This window comes from Hyperolius riggenbachi, chromosome 3, assembly GCF_040937935.1.
Source record: "Hyperolius riggenbachi isolate aHypRig1 chromosome 3, aHypRig1.pri, whole genome shotgun sequence".
NCBI lineage: Eukaryota > Metazoa > Chordata > Amphibia > Anura > Hyperoliidae > Hyperolius > Hyperolius riggenbachi.
Genome location: NC_090648.1, coordinates 318671707 through 318686216, shown reverse-complemented (window position 1 = coordinate 318686216; position 14510 = coordinate 318671707). Strand labels below are relative to the sequence as shown.

The 14510-nt window shown below is 44.4% G+C and overlaps 1 protein-coding gene across 1 annotated transcript in view; it reads right to left on the bottom strand.

Moving 5' to 3' along the window:
* NTN4 (netrin 4) overlaps nucleotides 1–14510 on the bottom strand; it is a 166299-nt gene that overhangs the window by 18094 nt on the left and 133695 nt on the right. Inside the window, exons 6-7 of the mRNA XM_068276785.1 lie at nucleotides 7377–7590; nucleotides 5196–5308 (exon numbers count right to left, since the gene is read on the bottom strand). Coding sequence (XP_068132886.1) covers nucleotides 5196–5308; nucleotides 7377–7590 — 327 coding nt within the window. The remainder of the gene's footprint in view (nucleotides 1–5195; nucleotides 5309–7376; nucleotides 7591–14510) is intronic.

The following is a 14510-nucleotide window of genomic DNA, read 5'->3' as shown; positions in this document are numbered from 1 at the left end:
AGCACACTTGCAGTGTGGTTTAGTGGTGGTTCGTGGAAAACAAAGTCTAGGGTGCCAGAACATGTGTCTATAAGCTCCTATGATGTTAATCCGGGCTTGCTAAGAAGTACCGGTATATATGGCAGCCTCTCTTATACCACTCAGTACAAGGCCTCTTAAAAAAAGGAAAGTCTAGTGCCTCTAAAGAAGTAGCTAATCAAGGACAGAAGATTTCCCTCGGCTAAGCAATCAGAGTATAGAAACAAAGCTGCCAAACCCTGATACTTTCATCACAGAGATCTTGTGTACTAAGATAGGCCTTTTGTAGTGTGATCATATGCATGCCTGACTAGAAAGGGTTAATCATCGCTGAAACTTTAACGCAGGTGTCTCATGACATGGAGATCAGCAGCACTCCCTTTGTTGACATTCCAAACAGGGGGAGCAGTAAAATGGGAGCAGTTTTCAGTTTATCCAATAATTAGTACAAGGAATGTTTGTGGAGTCCAACAAAAACAAACCACACTAAATGCAATTTCATTGACACAAATGGATTCTAATGGAAAAATAAGATGCAGATTATAAAAACCACAGAGCTGGGATGTGATACTTCATGCCTGGTTAAGGAATGAATGTGCTACATTATGTGAAGCACTTCATTCTATTTCTTACACCCCAGGAAAAGAATCTCATATAGCCTTAGTTTGTTTTAGACTAGCTTTTAATAACAAATATAATAAGAATCATAAACACTGCAACCTTTGAATTGGAAATTGGATAAAACTGATATGTTCTAATGTTTTCTTTGGATACTCTCCAAATGCTTTGTGGGTAAATGCTTTAGAACTTATACAGGCTGTACTATTCACGAACGCTGTTTTTCTCCAGGATGAAGTCACTGGGGTACAAAGCAGTAGATCCGGGCCTGTGTGATCTAACTGGTCGCACCAGGAATGGAAGTATCATCTAAGCCCTTAACATTTGGTGCTCGGGCTTTTACCTATGCAGCCCCTACTCTATGGAACTCGCTTCCACAGTCATTCCGAGAGGCTCCTTCTCTGCACAGGCTAAAAACCCACCTCTTTTCCCGAGCCTTTGAGACTGTATAACGCAGGTCACAGCGCTTGGAGTTCCCAGGGAGAAAAGCGATATGAAAATATTTTTGTTATTGTTATCAGCAAGCTCCAGGGGGTTCAGATATGACTGTTTCAGGGGTACAAAGGCCAGGTTATGGTTAGGGGTAGGACAACGTCAGACTTAGTGTCACACCAATGATTAACTTTAGGCATAGTTTTTCTTTATAAGTGAAAGTTAGTGAAATTTTCATTTCAAACACGTTTTAGGCATTGATTAAAGGGCTGAAGTGGAATACTACACAAAACTTTTATTTTAGTGTTCAATAGAGTGAAAAATGAATGAGTGTATACATGCAGTAGACAGTTTTCGGCTGTTCGGGTCCATCTCTGCCAGTGATCTAGCGAGTATATGGCAGCTCTAATGCGTCAGCGAGAGATCTGGACTGCTAGATAATCTCATCCAAGAACAGGCGGAGGCTTGGCACTTTTTCATTCCTCAGCCTTCCTCCATAGCAACAGAATGCATTGTTAGCCTGTGGGCTAGCAACATGTGGGAGAGCACCTAACCCAATACTGTTTATTGAGGGATGGAGTCCTGATCCCTGTGGGAAGACAGTCTTCATACATGTGTACAAGGCTATAGAACACTGGCTGATTTTAAGTTTGTCTGGTCCTAGTTGAAGAGATTTTTTCTCATATCCTGCTTTACTGATTGTAGAGCAGAAAATGAGCGATCCTCACCATAGGCATGACAGACAGCAATAGAAACCTGATAAAGGTTATAAAGACTTCTCCACATAACTAAAAAAAAGGTGTTTTACTGTATATTGGCATTGCAGGGATACACTAATTTCCTAATGTGTCATTGGCAAGAGGAAGTAAAGGAAGTAAAGGAGATCTCTCTAGTGGGGACACAATCTGACTGAGGTTCTAATCCTTTATGCTAAACCTAAAAAACAAAATGTTTTGCCTAGTGTTCTAATTTAAATTCCGTGTTGGGGTCAGGAGAAAGTTGTGGTTAGTGTTTGAATATTATCTGGCAAAGTGAGATGAAATGAGAGGGCAAAGTCAATGTTGGAGATAAGTCATGGACAGAGTTTACAGTTAGCGAGTCCGTTGGGATCAAATCACAGCTGCAGGCCTCTATTGCTATAAAATAAACTTTGAAATCTAAAATTGTACTTCCAAAAGTAATATTTATTATTTACACTGAACAATTTATATGTTTTCAGAATTTAACAACTTCAATTTTGGGTTCAGTTGAGACTAGCAAATTGCACAAATCAACACTACAGAGGAAAAAAATAATTTCTTTTGTTATTACTGTACATTCTTTTATTACTTTTTCTATTTTTTTACACCTGGGCACTGAATGAGGTGTAATCTTCCCAAAAACTAGCAGTGTAGACAATGAAATAAAACGCAGGCACCAGGAGTATGTAGCCATCAACTGACACCGCAAGGAGCCTGCTGTCAAAAGGCCTTGCCTATTTTGAAATCTCTACTAGGAATAGTCACTGAGATGCAATTACTGCTGAGTTGATTCAGGATTAAGCCAGTCTTGTATGCAAATGTATGCAGCTTCAAAATGAGCCAGTCAAATTCCAGCTCAGGATTCTATTGGCCATTTTTAAGGTGCGTAAATGTGCATACAAAATTTGCATGATCCTGCATCAACTTGGAATTATTTGCATCTCCTTTACCATCCCTAGTCATCACTGTTGTTTTATATCTCAACTTCCACCTGTTCATACCTAAAGCTCTGGGATTCAAGATTAGCGTCTGCACCCTAACCTTACATGAGCCTAACGAGTGGTTGCTCAGGCACCAAGAGTCATGCTTAGAGGGGAAAGCTCCAAAACAAAAACAGATTATTGAGATCTGTGTAGAAAGCAAAGGCTATACTGAAAGGTCAATATTAGTCGTTTTATGGTGCCAGCTGTATCTCACTTTGCATCTCAGAAAAATAATTTTGATGGTACTTTTTCACCTACTTTTTCGATTCCAAAGAGCTGAAAAGTTATTTTAAATAGAAGATGAAACATTATCTCCTAGGAGAAAAGTTAATTGCATATGGGCCTTGGAGTCAGATTTACCTGTCACTGAACAAGCCTGAGCTACATGTGAGGGGTTGCTGCTATATTTGCATGCAGCATGTTTAGTTTTTAGTCCCTCTGCTTACACACTGTAACACTACATCAAGATGGCGCCTGAGCAGGACGCCTCGGCACACAGGGCTCCGGCTCTTCTGGCTCTTTCCTCCCTTTCCTTTGGTGGCTCACCTGCGCCCCGGGAGGTCAGAGATGTCCCCCCTGCTCTCCTCATCCTGGGGAGTTTGGGCACGCTGTGCTCCGGAACCTGGATCGCCAGGACCATGGATGCAGCCATTCCTCACTCGGCTGGCTGCATGGACAGCACATGGGGCCGCTCCATCGCCAGAGGCCAGACGCTAGTGCAGCCGCTCTGAGGAGGTGGGGAAGCCACCGGCGAGTGGTTGTCGCTGCTGGCTGCTGCCGGGGAACAGGCCGTTTCGCCCCACTGCCAGCCGGGGCACGTTGCGGCTCTTCCTACACCCATGAGTCCACCACGTGGGTGGCCACACCGCCGCTGCCGGGGGAACCAAGAGAACGCAGCCCGCTTTTTGAGGGGATGGGGACTGTGCTGCACCACCGCGGATCCTGTCCTGCTCCAGTCGGAGCCTGTGCGCTCTGCGACGGGGGGAGATGCTGCTGCGGATGGAGGGAGCTGGGACGTTCTCCGGGTCTGCCTTGCTGCTTGCTGCGGGGCCTCTGCCAATCCCCACCGTCGCTGGTCTGCTCTCCCCTGCCCAGGGGTGACCTCCGGGCACTGCTGGCCGCTCCAACACCCGCTGCACTGCCACATATCACTGCTCGGCCACCCACGTGGAGGTGATCCCCAGTGCGAGAGTGGCTCTGCTGGCCACTCCAGAGGCAGTCTCCGCCGACTCCAGCCTGGTAGGCCACCCACGTGGAGGAGCTCCTCTCCTCTGAGCTCTCCCGCAGACCAGACCTCCCTTGATGAGGCCACTGCCAAGAAGATCACCCCACATCCAGCCCTCAATTTGCGGCCACATCTGAACACTCCACCAGGTCCCCTCTGCCTGCAACCATCATCAAATGGTCTCTGGACCTGACCAGCTCAGACCGGGCACCAAGCCAGAACTATGCTAAGCGTGGCCCCTCTCAGTGATCCCCTCAGTTCGGCTGGGAGCACTGATTATCGGACTGTACACAATCTGCAGTCCTAAAGGGGACTCTCTGTCTCTGTCTCTCTCCTCTTTTTAGCTATCCATTCTCTCTCTCTTTTTCTATCCACTCCTTTTCCTTTACACTCTTTTACTTTACACTGCGGGGCATTGGCAAAATAAATGATTCTGATTCTGATTAGCCGTGCGGACTCAAAATCAGGAGCGCTACTCCTCGGGCAACCTGGTCCGAGTGAACTCTGCTGTCCGCCTCCATCATGATGCCCCTCAGCTCTCTCAGTGCTTTCTCAGTTTCTTTCTCTCTACTTTCGTGGACAAATCGGTGCACCTGTCTTGTTGGGAGCGTGTCGCTGTGTAGCGTCCAGTGCCGAAAATGGCAGCGCTCATATCAGCTCTCAGGCTGCTCCTCCAGTCCCACTTTTTTCTGTTCCTGCTATCAATGTATGCTTTGCTATGTTTGTATTTACGTTAAATGTACGTGTGTGCTGTAATGCTCTGTTTTGCTTTTTATTTTTGCTTCTATATTTTATACATATGACCCATGCTTGACTGCATGTGATGCTGCACTCTGCTTAATTGTACGCACAAGCTGTAATGTTTTTTTTTTTTTTTGTCCTATGTATGCTGGTCCCACGTCTATGTATGTGCCATGCTTAACTGTATGCTATATCTTGTCTCTTCACCAACGACCCTGTATGTGCCAAAACCAATTCCGGGTACAATCCACCGGTTGTACTTGGCGATAATAAATTCTGATTCTGATTCTGATACATAGAGCACAAGATTATGGAGGAGAAATGATATGCAGGTATTAAGAAATACACAGAATAAACATGAAAATACACATTGTATGTGTGATTTCTAATGCCAGCCAATGCAGAGAAATGGGCACCACTGAGCAGCAGGATTCTCACCTGAGTGGCGAAGTGCTGAAAATCCCTGCTCATCTTCCCATTCCCAAGACTTTCCGCTCTCATTAAACATAGCGAGGCTTTCAGGAATCTCACGGTACCAGTCTATTTCCATGCTGCAGAACACAGAAAACACATCACTAGAAACTGCAGCTAAACAGGATTCATTCCACCAGGTTAAAGACGTTCTCCACATTCCCACAGAACAAACAATCCTCATCGAATCACCTCTATGTGTTGTGGTTACTGTGGTGTGTTCTTAGCTCACTACAGTAGCTCTGCTGGTATAAATGTGACAAGTGCCTGCGTGGCTTTTGTGGCTATTAGGGTGGCCATACATGGTACAATTTTTCATTTTTTTTCGATAAGATAATTTAGTTCGATTATTCCGTTAGATTGAGTATACAGATTTTTCCAGCATGTCCGATCTGATTTTTCTCGAAAAAACAGGATAATTTGATCATTTAGATCGAATAAACGTGATAATCTAACGTTTTTATTGTACCATGTATGGCCACCATTAGTGAGATACCCTAAAGTGGCTATCCGCAGCTCTATTTATCTGAATGGACCTCAGATCCCATATGGCAAATTACAACAATCTGCATCCTAGTTGTGGCTGTGAAGTTAGGGCTTATGTAGTTTTGTGGCATGTGGGCTAAGCATCTCCAGAATGGTTGTTTGCTTATTAATCTGGAGTCCAATATTAGCTGAGAGGTCTTCTATGAGCATCTCAGACTCCAAACATTGTCCAAACAAGGTTGCCAGAAGAAGAACTGTGTCATAAATTCATTGCTTGCGCATCACAAGAATACATGAGGTCCTGGGTTCCTGGGGTGCTGGACAGGTGAGGGCAACAGAAACCCACACATCACATCTTCTTAAAGAGAACCCGAGGTGTGTTTGAAGAATGTTATTTTCATACAGAGGCTGGATCTGCCTATACAGCCTAGCCTCTGTTGCTATCCCAAACCCCATTAAGGTCCCCCTGCACTCTGCAATCCCTCATAAATCACAGCCATGCTGTGAGGCTGTGTTTACATCTGTAGTGTCAGTCTCAGCTGCTCCCCCTCCTCCTGCATAGCTCTGGTCCCTGCCCCCGTCCCTTCCCTCCAATCAGCAGGGAGGGAAGGGATGCAGGCGGGGACTGGAGTTCTGCAGGAGGCGGGGAGAACAGCAGACTGACACTATAGAGATAAACACAGCCAGCTCTGACAAGCTGTTGTCAGTAGCATGGCTGTGATTTATGAGGGATTGCAGGGTGCAGGGGGACCTTAGGGGGGTTTGGTATAGCAACAGAGGCTGGGCTGTATAGGCAAATCCAGCCTCTGTATGCAGATAATATTCTTCAAACCCACCTCGGGTTCTCTTTAAGGTGGTGATCTATGCCAGAAGAATCAGGGTGTTGGATAAAAACAATTACTTTGTTTATCATTCTGATCTACTGAAGCCAATAGCATTCTTCCTTTGGTGATCTAAGTGGCAATTAAAAAAAATGGTGATCGTTTGAGCTGACCATCAATTTTATAAATGAGGTGATCTGAAATATGGGCTTATTTCAGCAAAAATAACACTATTTAGCAATATCAGCTGATCACAAAAGTGGCAACATTAAACAAGAGTGCATAATCAAGATTGTATCCCCAACTTTGTTCTCTACAGTAGAGTCCCGGGTGTCTGGCATACACAGGCATTACCTGATGTCAGATATGTGGGTCAGGTGACATGTTATGAGCTGTACAAGGAAGCAGCCGGCAGCTACAGGAGTGAAGAGAACCGACACCCAGAGGCTTTGTAAGTATTATCCACTGCACGTTAAAATGTAAAAGGTATGACCCAATAGCTCCCCCTGCTGGCCTCTGGTTAGTTGAGACTTCTGGATGGTTAAGCTCTGGTTAACTGAGAGTATACTGTATATTAACTGTACATACAAATGACCCTTCTCAAATCAAGAGGTGTGTACAAATTTTCCCTCCACATGAGGTAACAAAGTAACTTCCATAATGCATCTGCAGGACAGTAAGTTAAATATGTAAATACATTATGCCTTAGTATTGTATATTGACTGTAGGACATACATTAAAACAAAGACGTCACTGAAGAGTGTCTAAAGAATATCTTATCTACAATGTATTTTCAGAACATAAATAGGGCAGATTGCTGAGAGCAGTTTCTGGAACTCACTTGGTGATGCAGTCCCCGGTGTACGGATCACAATTTCCTGCACAGTCACAAGGTCTGCAGCCATACTCTCCAAAGCCCCAATACCCCACCATACATCGGTCACAGCTGGGCCCAGCCACCCCAGGTTTACAAGGACAGTCTCCATTCTGAGGGTCACACACAGTAACGGTGGCAGAGGAAAGCTTTGCTGATCCAACTGGGTGGCAGGAGCATGCTGTAGATACAAGAGAAAGCATGTCATGTAGCTGTTATAATTCACTTTTAATTGTACAGCACCAACATGTAACATACAGAACAAGCACATAATACACTAGCAAATGAATTGAGCATTTCATAAACATTGTTATACCGCATGTATCTCAAGCTACAAATCTATTATACACAAAGCTGTGCATTGGACATTTCTGATCCGCGGAAACACATACTATCCCAAGTGAGCTATTCCATTTATAGCCTGCGCGTCATAAGTGTTCCTTAGAAACAAAATACTGCTGTCAATACAATCAACAAGTTAACCACTTCCATCAGCTAATAATGTACAGATTACATTACAGCTATACATTAACTGCAGTGAGTGGCTGTATATCTCAACTCATAGGGCCTGATTTACAATGGACATAATAAGCAGCAAGGTGCCACCATCTGGAAAAAACTGCATTTTTAATAGTGTACTTAAGAAAAAAGTGCTGTGTACTATAGTCTTGATAACACAAGTCCTGCGTAAGGAGCGGCTATTTGCAACAAATGGAATTGCAAGCAACATATAGGGATTTTAAATGCTAGATCAGGGCAAGGGCTATGGGGTGTTGCTCAATCAAACAATGCATACTAATGTTAATTCTTTTGAACTTCAAAATTCACTAGCCAGTTTACCATGGCACAAAGGGTTAATATAACTATTTGTTAGTTGATTGTCTTTGATTAGTAAGGTGAGGTTCACTCAATAAATGTATATTCAGCTAAACAGTTATGAGAAGGAGTGTCAATAAGTAATATGTAACAAGGATTATAAATATCACACCAAAGTTCACACTGTTTTATTGTGAAAAATAAAAGTTTACACTGTATACAGTTTATGCAAAAAACATGGAGCAAATTCCTGAAATCCCTAAACATATTGTAAAAATAATGATAAAAAAAAAAGGTTTCAGCAAGTGGGCCAAAATGTGGCACAACTGTAGTGCAAGTACTGAAAACCTCATCAACTAACCCTAAAAACAAAATAGGGTGACTACAGCTGGAAAATTATAAATCTTATAAATGGTTATTACCAGGACACATGCAATACATTTAATAACCAGCTTTTCAAATAGTAAACATTCTGACGCATTGTCAGATTCACGAACCATCACGGGCTGGACAGCTGACACAGACGGGTCACCGCATAGGGGTTCATGTGTGCAACTGCATGAATGGGGTCACGTGTTTGTGTATGCGCCGGCGGTGTGTTGTGGTGTGCGGGGTCAAAGGGCTTTGTGTAGCAACTCCTTTGCATGTTCACAATTATGCACCAAACAGTCCATAAAACCCAGCAAAACTCAGCGCTCAGTGCTGTAGTCTTGCAGCTAGTGTTGGTGTCTGACCTGCATCCTATTCCTGTATTCTGCCCTTGTATCCTGTTCCTGCAATCTGTGTCCAACCTTGGCTTGTCTGACTACCCAAATTGGCATTGATCCTGGTTTGGCTTGCTACCCGAATTGGCATTAATTCTGGCTTGGCTGAATATGCAAATTGGCATTGATCCTGGCTAGGCTGACTATACAAATTGTCATTTGACCGGGCTACACTCCTAACCAAGCACACTCCTGCCCCAGGCTATCTGAGCTCCCAGACTGTGAGCCACAAGGGCTGCTGTCCTCGCATCGTCTCCTCTCCTAAGGTACATGCATTATCCTAACATGCAACTTTTGGAAAAATGTCCTCAGAGGATCTGTGAATGGAGGTAGTAACACTGAGAGGCAAAAATATTTTGTGGCCCCCAATGCCTTGATACGTTTATGGGATTTTATAAAGTGGTATGAGACCACTACAGCCTTGATGTCAGTAAGTACAAGAAATCTGACAGAACCAACAGGATTTTGACTAGCCCATCTCCTCATGGGGGATTCTCAGGGATTTTATTTATTTTTAAAAGCACTTAGTGAATGGTAGTAGCTCCATCCAAGTGCTAAAAAAGTGTACGGTGAGCAGGAAGGTTGCCCAGTATCTTTGTATAAATCTTTTTCAGGGAGTATCTTTATAAAGAATAAAGGCCATGCTGAGAATCCCCTATGGAGAGATGAACTATTCTAAAACGCGTTGGCAATGTCAGATTTCTACTACTTACTGTAAGTGACAGCAACATAGGAGAGAAGTAATTTATGGCTCATTGTACTCTGGAAGAAACATACTTCTTATTTGTATGTGTTTATATATATTTTATATTTTAAGATTTTCGCGACGGTGGTCCTTTATACTAAGTACCAGACCAGCTGCTGTGGCATTCCTGCTGTAAAAATGAATTTACTGCGTAAGGTATCAGTCATTTTAAACTGGACCTATACATGATAAATATGAAAACTGCAATGAGGATCTTTTGTGATCATTCGTTTCTGAGTAACACACCTGCAACAAGCAAGCAGACAACAGAGGCAGAGTGGAATTGGGACACTTGAACTGCATACTTGTTCTGTGATTGGCTGAGAAGCTGTGGTGCAGCAATAGCCACAAAAGTCACCACAGGGCCATGGAGCAAAGGGGGCCAAATCCGTGACCTAATGGTTCTTTTTGTGTCCTCCCCTGTGAGTGCCTGACACTTGTATGGAGTGCTGAAGGTTACAGATAGAGTTGTGAGACATTTGTTGGGATTGCAGAAATCATAAGGTATCCTACCCTTAAAGTAAACTATATCTACCTGTGCTGACATTTTTGCTTCAAACACATATTATCCGATACAAATATACACTGTAAGTTTAATACCATCAGGAATGCAAAGAGCTTTGTGAGCCTAGATTTTGAATAAGGATCATAAAGTACAACTCGAAAATATTGGCAAAGTATTTTCCATAATACGATTTGTAAACAACATAGTAGAATGGGAATGAGATACAATTCCATGCAGTACAGCACATTGTTAAGGCTGGTGTAGCGGTCTCCCCTAGCAACGGGGATGGGAAAGTTCATAGACGAGACAGCAGGCTTCCAATTTTGTAAAAGTCAGGCTCCTGCCTGGTTTATTTTTGAAAATAAACAGTTGCCAGAAAATACAAACAGCAAAACAAAACCTTGCTCGGCTGAGCAACTAGCTGTCTCACTTTTAGTCCCTAACTGACTACACATAAACAGGGTTTCAATAAGACAGTCCAGCAAATGGCAACTTACATTTAGACATGCAAAGATTAGTTTTTCCTCCATGCGTGAGAGCTCTGTTCCCTCCAGAGTTTAGGAACCCAGTGAGCTACTTCCTGGTCAGCCTGGCTGACTTTTATACAGCACCTGTGCTCCACCCTGCACAGGTGTAAAACCCGGGCTGGGCCAGATGGCCAGGGAACCCACCCACTCTCCCCTGGCCAACTCCAGGACCCTAAACCGGCTCTTGAAAGAGCCTATTTTACTCATGCAGTTTTTTTTTTTTTTTTTTTTTTTTTCCTGGAGCTTTATCTAACCCAATACCTCAAACGAGGTGACACATATATTCCATCCACAACCTTCTCTTGCAAGGCAACTGACACCCTATCACATATCCCCCCCCTCTGTTCGAACCCGTGGGGTCGGACACTGTTTGCGACCATACAGTGTGTCCTTGATAAGGCATCCGCATTACCTTGCAATTTCCCTGCACGATGTTCAATGATGAAAGTGAAATTCTGAAGGGATAGGAACCATCTGGTAACCCTAGCATTTCTTTCTTTGGCCTGGGACATCCAGGTCAGGGGTGAGTGATCAGTGATGAGCCTGAACTTCCGCCCTAACAGATAGTATCGTAGAGATTCCAGTGCCCATTTAATCGCCAAACACTCTCGCTCCACGATGCTATAGTTCTTCTCAGCAGGTGTCAACTTTCGGCTCAAATAAACCACTGGGTGCTCCTCACCTCTGACCAACTGTGACAGGACCGCCCCCAAGCCCACACTTGAAGCATCCGTTTGCACTATAAACTGGCTTTTAAAATTTGGGGCGATTAACACCGGTTGATTACAAAGAGCTAATTTCAGCTCTTGAAATGCTCTTTCCGCTGCAGGATTCCATTTCCCCATTACTGACTCCTTCCCTTTTGTTAAGTCTGTTAATGGGGCTGCTGTAGTGGCAAAATTCGGGATAAACTTCCGATAGTACCCTATCATGCCAAGAAACGTCCTCACCTGTTTTTTTGTGGTTGGCCTAGGCCAGTCTTTGATAGCTTCCACTTTGTTTAGCTGTGGCTTTATGAGACCCCGCCCAATTATGTGTCCAAGGTAACGGGCCTCCTCTAATCCTATCGTGCATTTCTTTGGGTTGGCGGTTAACCCTGCCTGTCTTATTGAATTTACCACCGCCTGAAGTTTATGGAGAGGACTTTCCCAGTCCATGCTAAACACGACCACATCATCCAAATATGCTGCTGCAAAGTGCTGATGTGGGCGCAATATCTCATCCATCATACGCTGAAATGTTGCAGGGGCTCCCTGCAATCCAAAGGGCATGCGTATATACTGGAATAGGCCATAAGGGGTGGAGAACGCAGTCTTCTCTCTAGCTTTATTTGTTAACGGGACCTGCCAGTAACCCCTAGTAAGATCCAGAGTTGTAATATATCTTGCTGGTCCTAATCTCTCAGTCAGCTCATCAATTCTCGGCATCGGGTAGGCATCGAATTTTGACACTGCATTTAACTTACGGAAATCATTACAAAATCTCAGGGACCCATCTGGTTTTGAGACTAAAACAATGGGGCTACTCCACTCACTCGTAGACCTTTCAATGACTCCCAATTCTAGCATTTTTTCAACCTCTTTTTTTACAGCCTGCCTGCGAGCTTCTGGAATTCTATAGGGCTTTAGGCGAACGCGAACTTTGTCATCCGTAATAATGTCATGTTTGATAATGGAGGTACAACCTGGTAACTCTGAAAACACATCGGCATTCCTTTGTAAAAATTCTCTGACCTCCTGCTTTTGGATGCTGGACAGTGAATCTGCAATTTTTACCTCTCGCACCCCCTCCTGGATGGTGGAATGCACCTGCACAGTGGCTGACATAACCTCTCTATCTTTCCACGGCTTTATCAGATTGACATGGTAAATTTGCTCTTTCTTTCGTTTATCTGGCTGGTAAACTTTATAGTTAACTTCACTCACTTTCTCACGAATTTCATACGGCCCCTGCCACTTTGCCAAGAATTTGCTTTCCACAGTGGGAATCAAGACCAACACACGATCCCCAGGGTTGAAAGACCTCACCTTGGCTGATCGGTTGTAAACCCGACTTTGGGCTTCTTGTGCTCGTTGCATGTGTTCCCGAACGACTGGCATAACAGCAGAGATCCTATCTTGCATGCTAGATACGTGTTCAATTACGCTCTTGTGGGGAGTGGATTCTTGTTCCCACGATTCTTTCGCAATGTCAAGAAGTCCCCGAGGACGTCTCCCGTACACTAGTTCAAACGGAGAAAACCCCGTAGAGGCCTGGGGAACTTCTCTAACCACAAACATGAGATATGGTAGAAGACAGTCCCAATCTCTACCATCTTTTTCTACAACTTTCTTTAACATCCCTTTTAGAGTCTTGTTAAATCGCTCCACCAGCCCATCGGTCTGTGGATGGTAGACCGATGTGCGGAGCTGCTTTATTCCCAGAAGTCTGCACAACTCCTTCATGATTTTTGACATAAAGGGGGTTCCCTGATCCGTGAGGATCTCCTTTGGTATACCAGTGCGGGAGAACACATGCATTAACTCTTTTGCAATGGTCTTAGAGGCCATGTTTCTTAACGGTATTGCCTCAGGGTAGCGTGTAGCGTAATCTAAGATCACAAGAATGTATTGGTGACCCCTGGCTGACTTACCAAGGGGCCCAACCAGATCCATTGCCATCCGCTCAAAAGGTATATCAATAATAGGCAAGGGAACCAGAGGGCCTCGGAAGTGAGCCATCGGGGCCGTCAATTGGCAGTCTGGGCAAGATTCACAAAATCTCTTTACATCGGCAAAGACACCTGGCCAATAGAACCTCTGTAAGACCCGTTGCTGAGTCTTCTCTGCCCCGAGGTGACCCCCCAGGACATGCTTATGAGCTAGGTCTAACACCGTTTTGCGAAAGGGTTGGGGCACTACCAACTGCTCGACCAGGCTTTCTCTCACCTGGTTCATTCGGTACAATAGGTCATTTACCACCACAAAATGAGGAAATGCATTTTCCGTCTCAGACCCCTGAGGTGTACCATCAATCATAATGACATTTTCCCAGGCCCTAGTCAGGGTGGGATCCCTCAGCTGGGCTGTCCCAAAGTTATCTCTGGAGACCTCCAAATCCCGCATCGCAGGCTCTATGGAAGGCTCCAGAGGAACTTCGGGTTCACCTGCAAACACAGTCAAGGGAGAAATATCAGCTTCATTGCCATTGGCACCCAGATTACTCAAAATCTCCCTGGGTACCTCATTTTCAGGGGTACAGTTCTCTGAGTCCTTGTTAGGAGATGAAGTTCGGGGTTCTTTACCCCTCCATAATTCCCAGAAATGTGGAAAGTCTCTTCCCAGAATTACGCTATGCAACAGCACTGAGGACACACCCACCTCATGGCAAACAGTTCCACAATCAGTTTCAAAAGTCACAAAAGCAGTGGGATAACTTTTAGAGTCACCATGTATGCAAATGACCCCAATGCGGGGTTCATTAAGCTGATCAGAGTTCACCAGTTTAGCATGCACTAGAGTCACTAAACTGCCTGAATCTAGCAACGCATGAACAAATCTTCCATTAATTTTCACAACTGACATGTGTAAGTCAGTATCAACAGTACATACCGGCCGGGCGAAGAGGGACATCTTTCGAGCGTAGTCACACTCCATAGCCTCCGCAGGTAAGGGACACCGAGCCGCAATATGACCCCATTCATTGCATCTCCAACACTGTATGAGGTTGCGTACTCCCGAGGGAAAGTGTGTACTGCCTTTAATT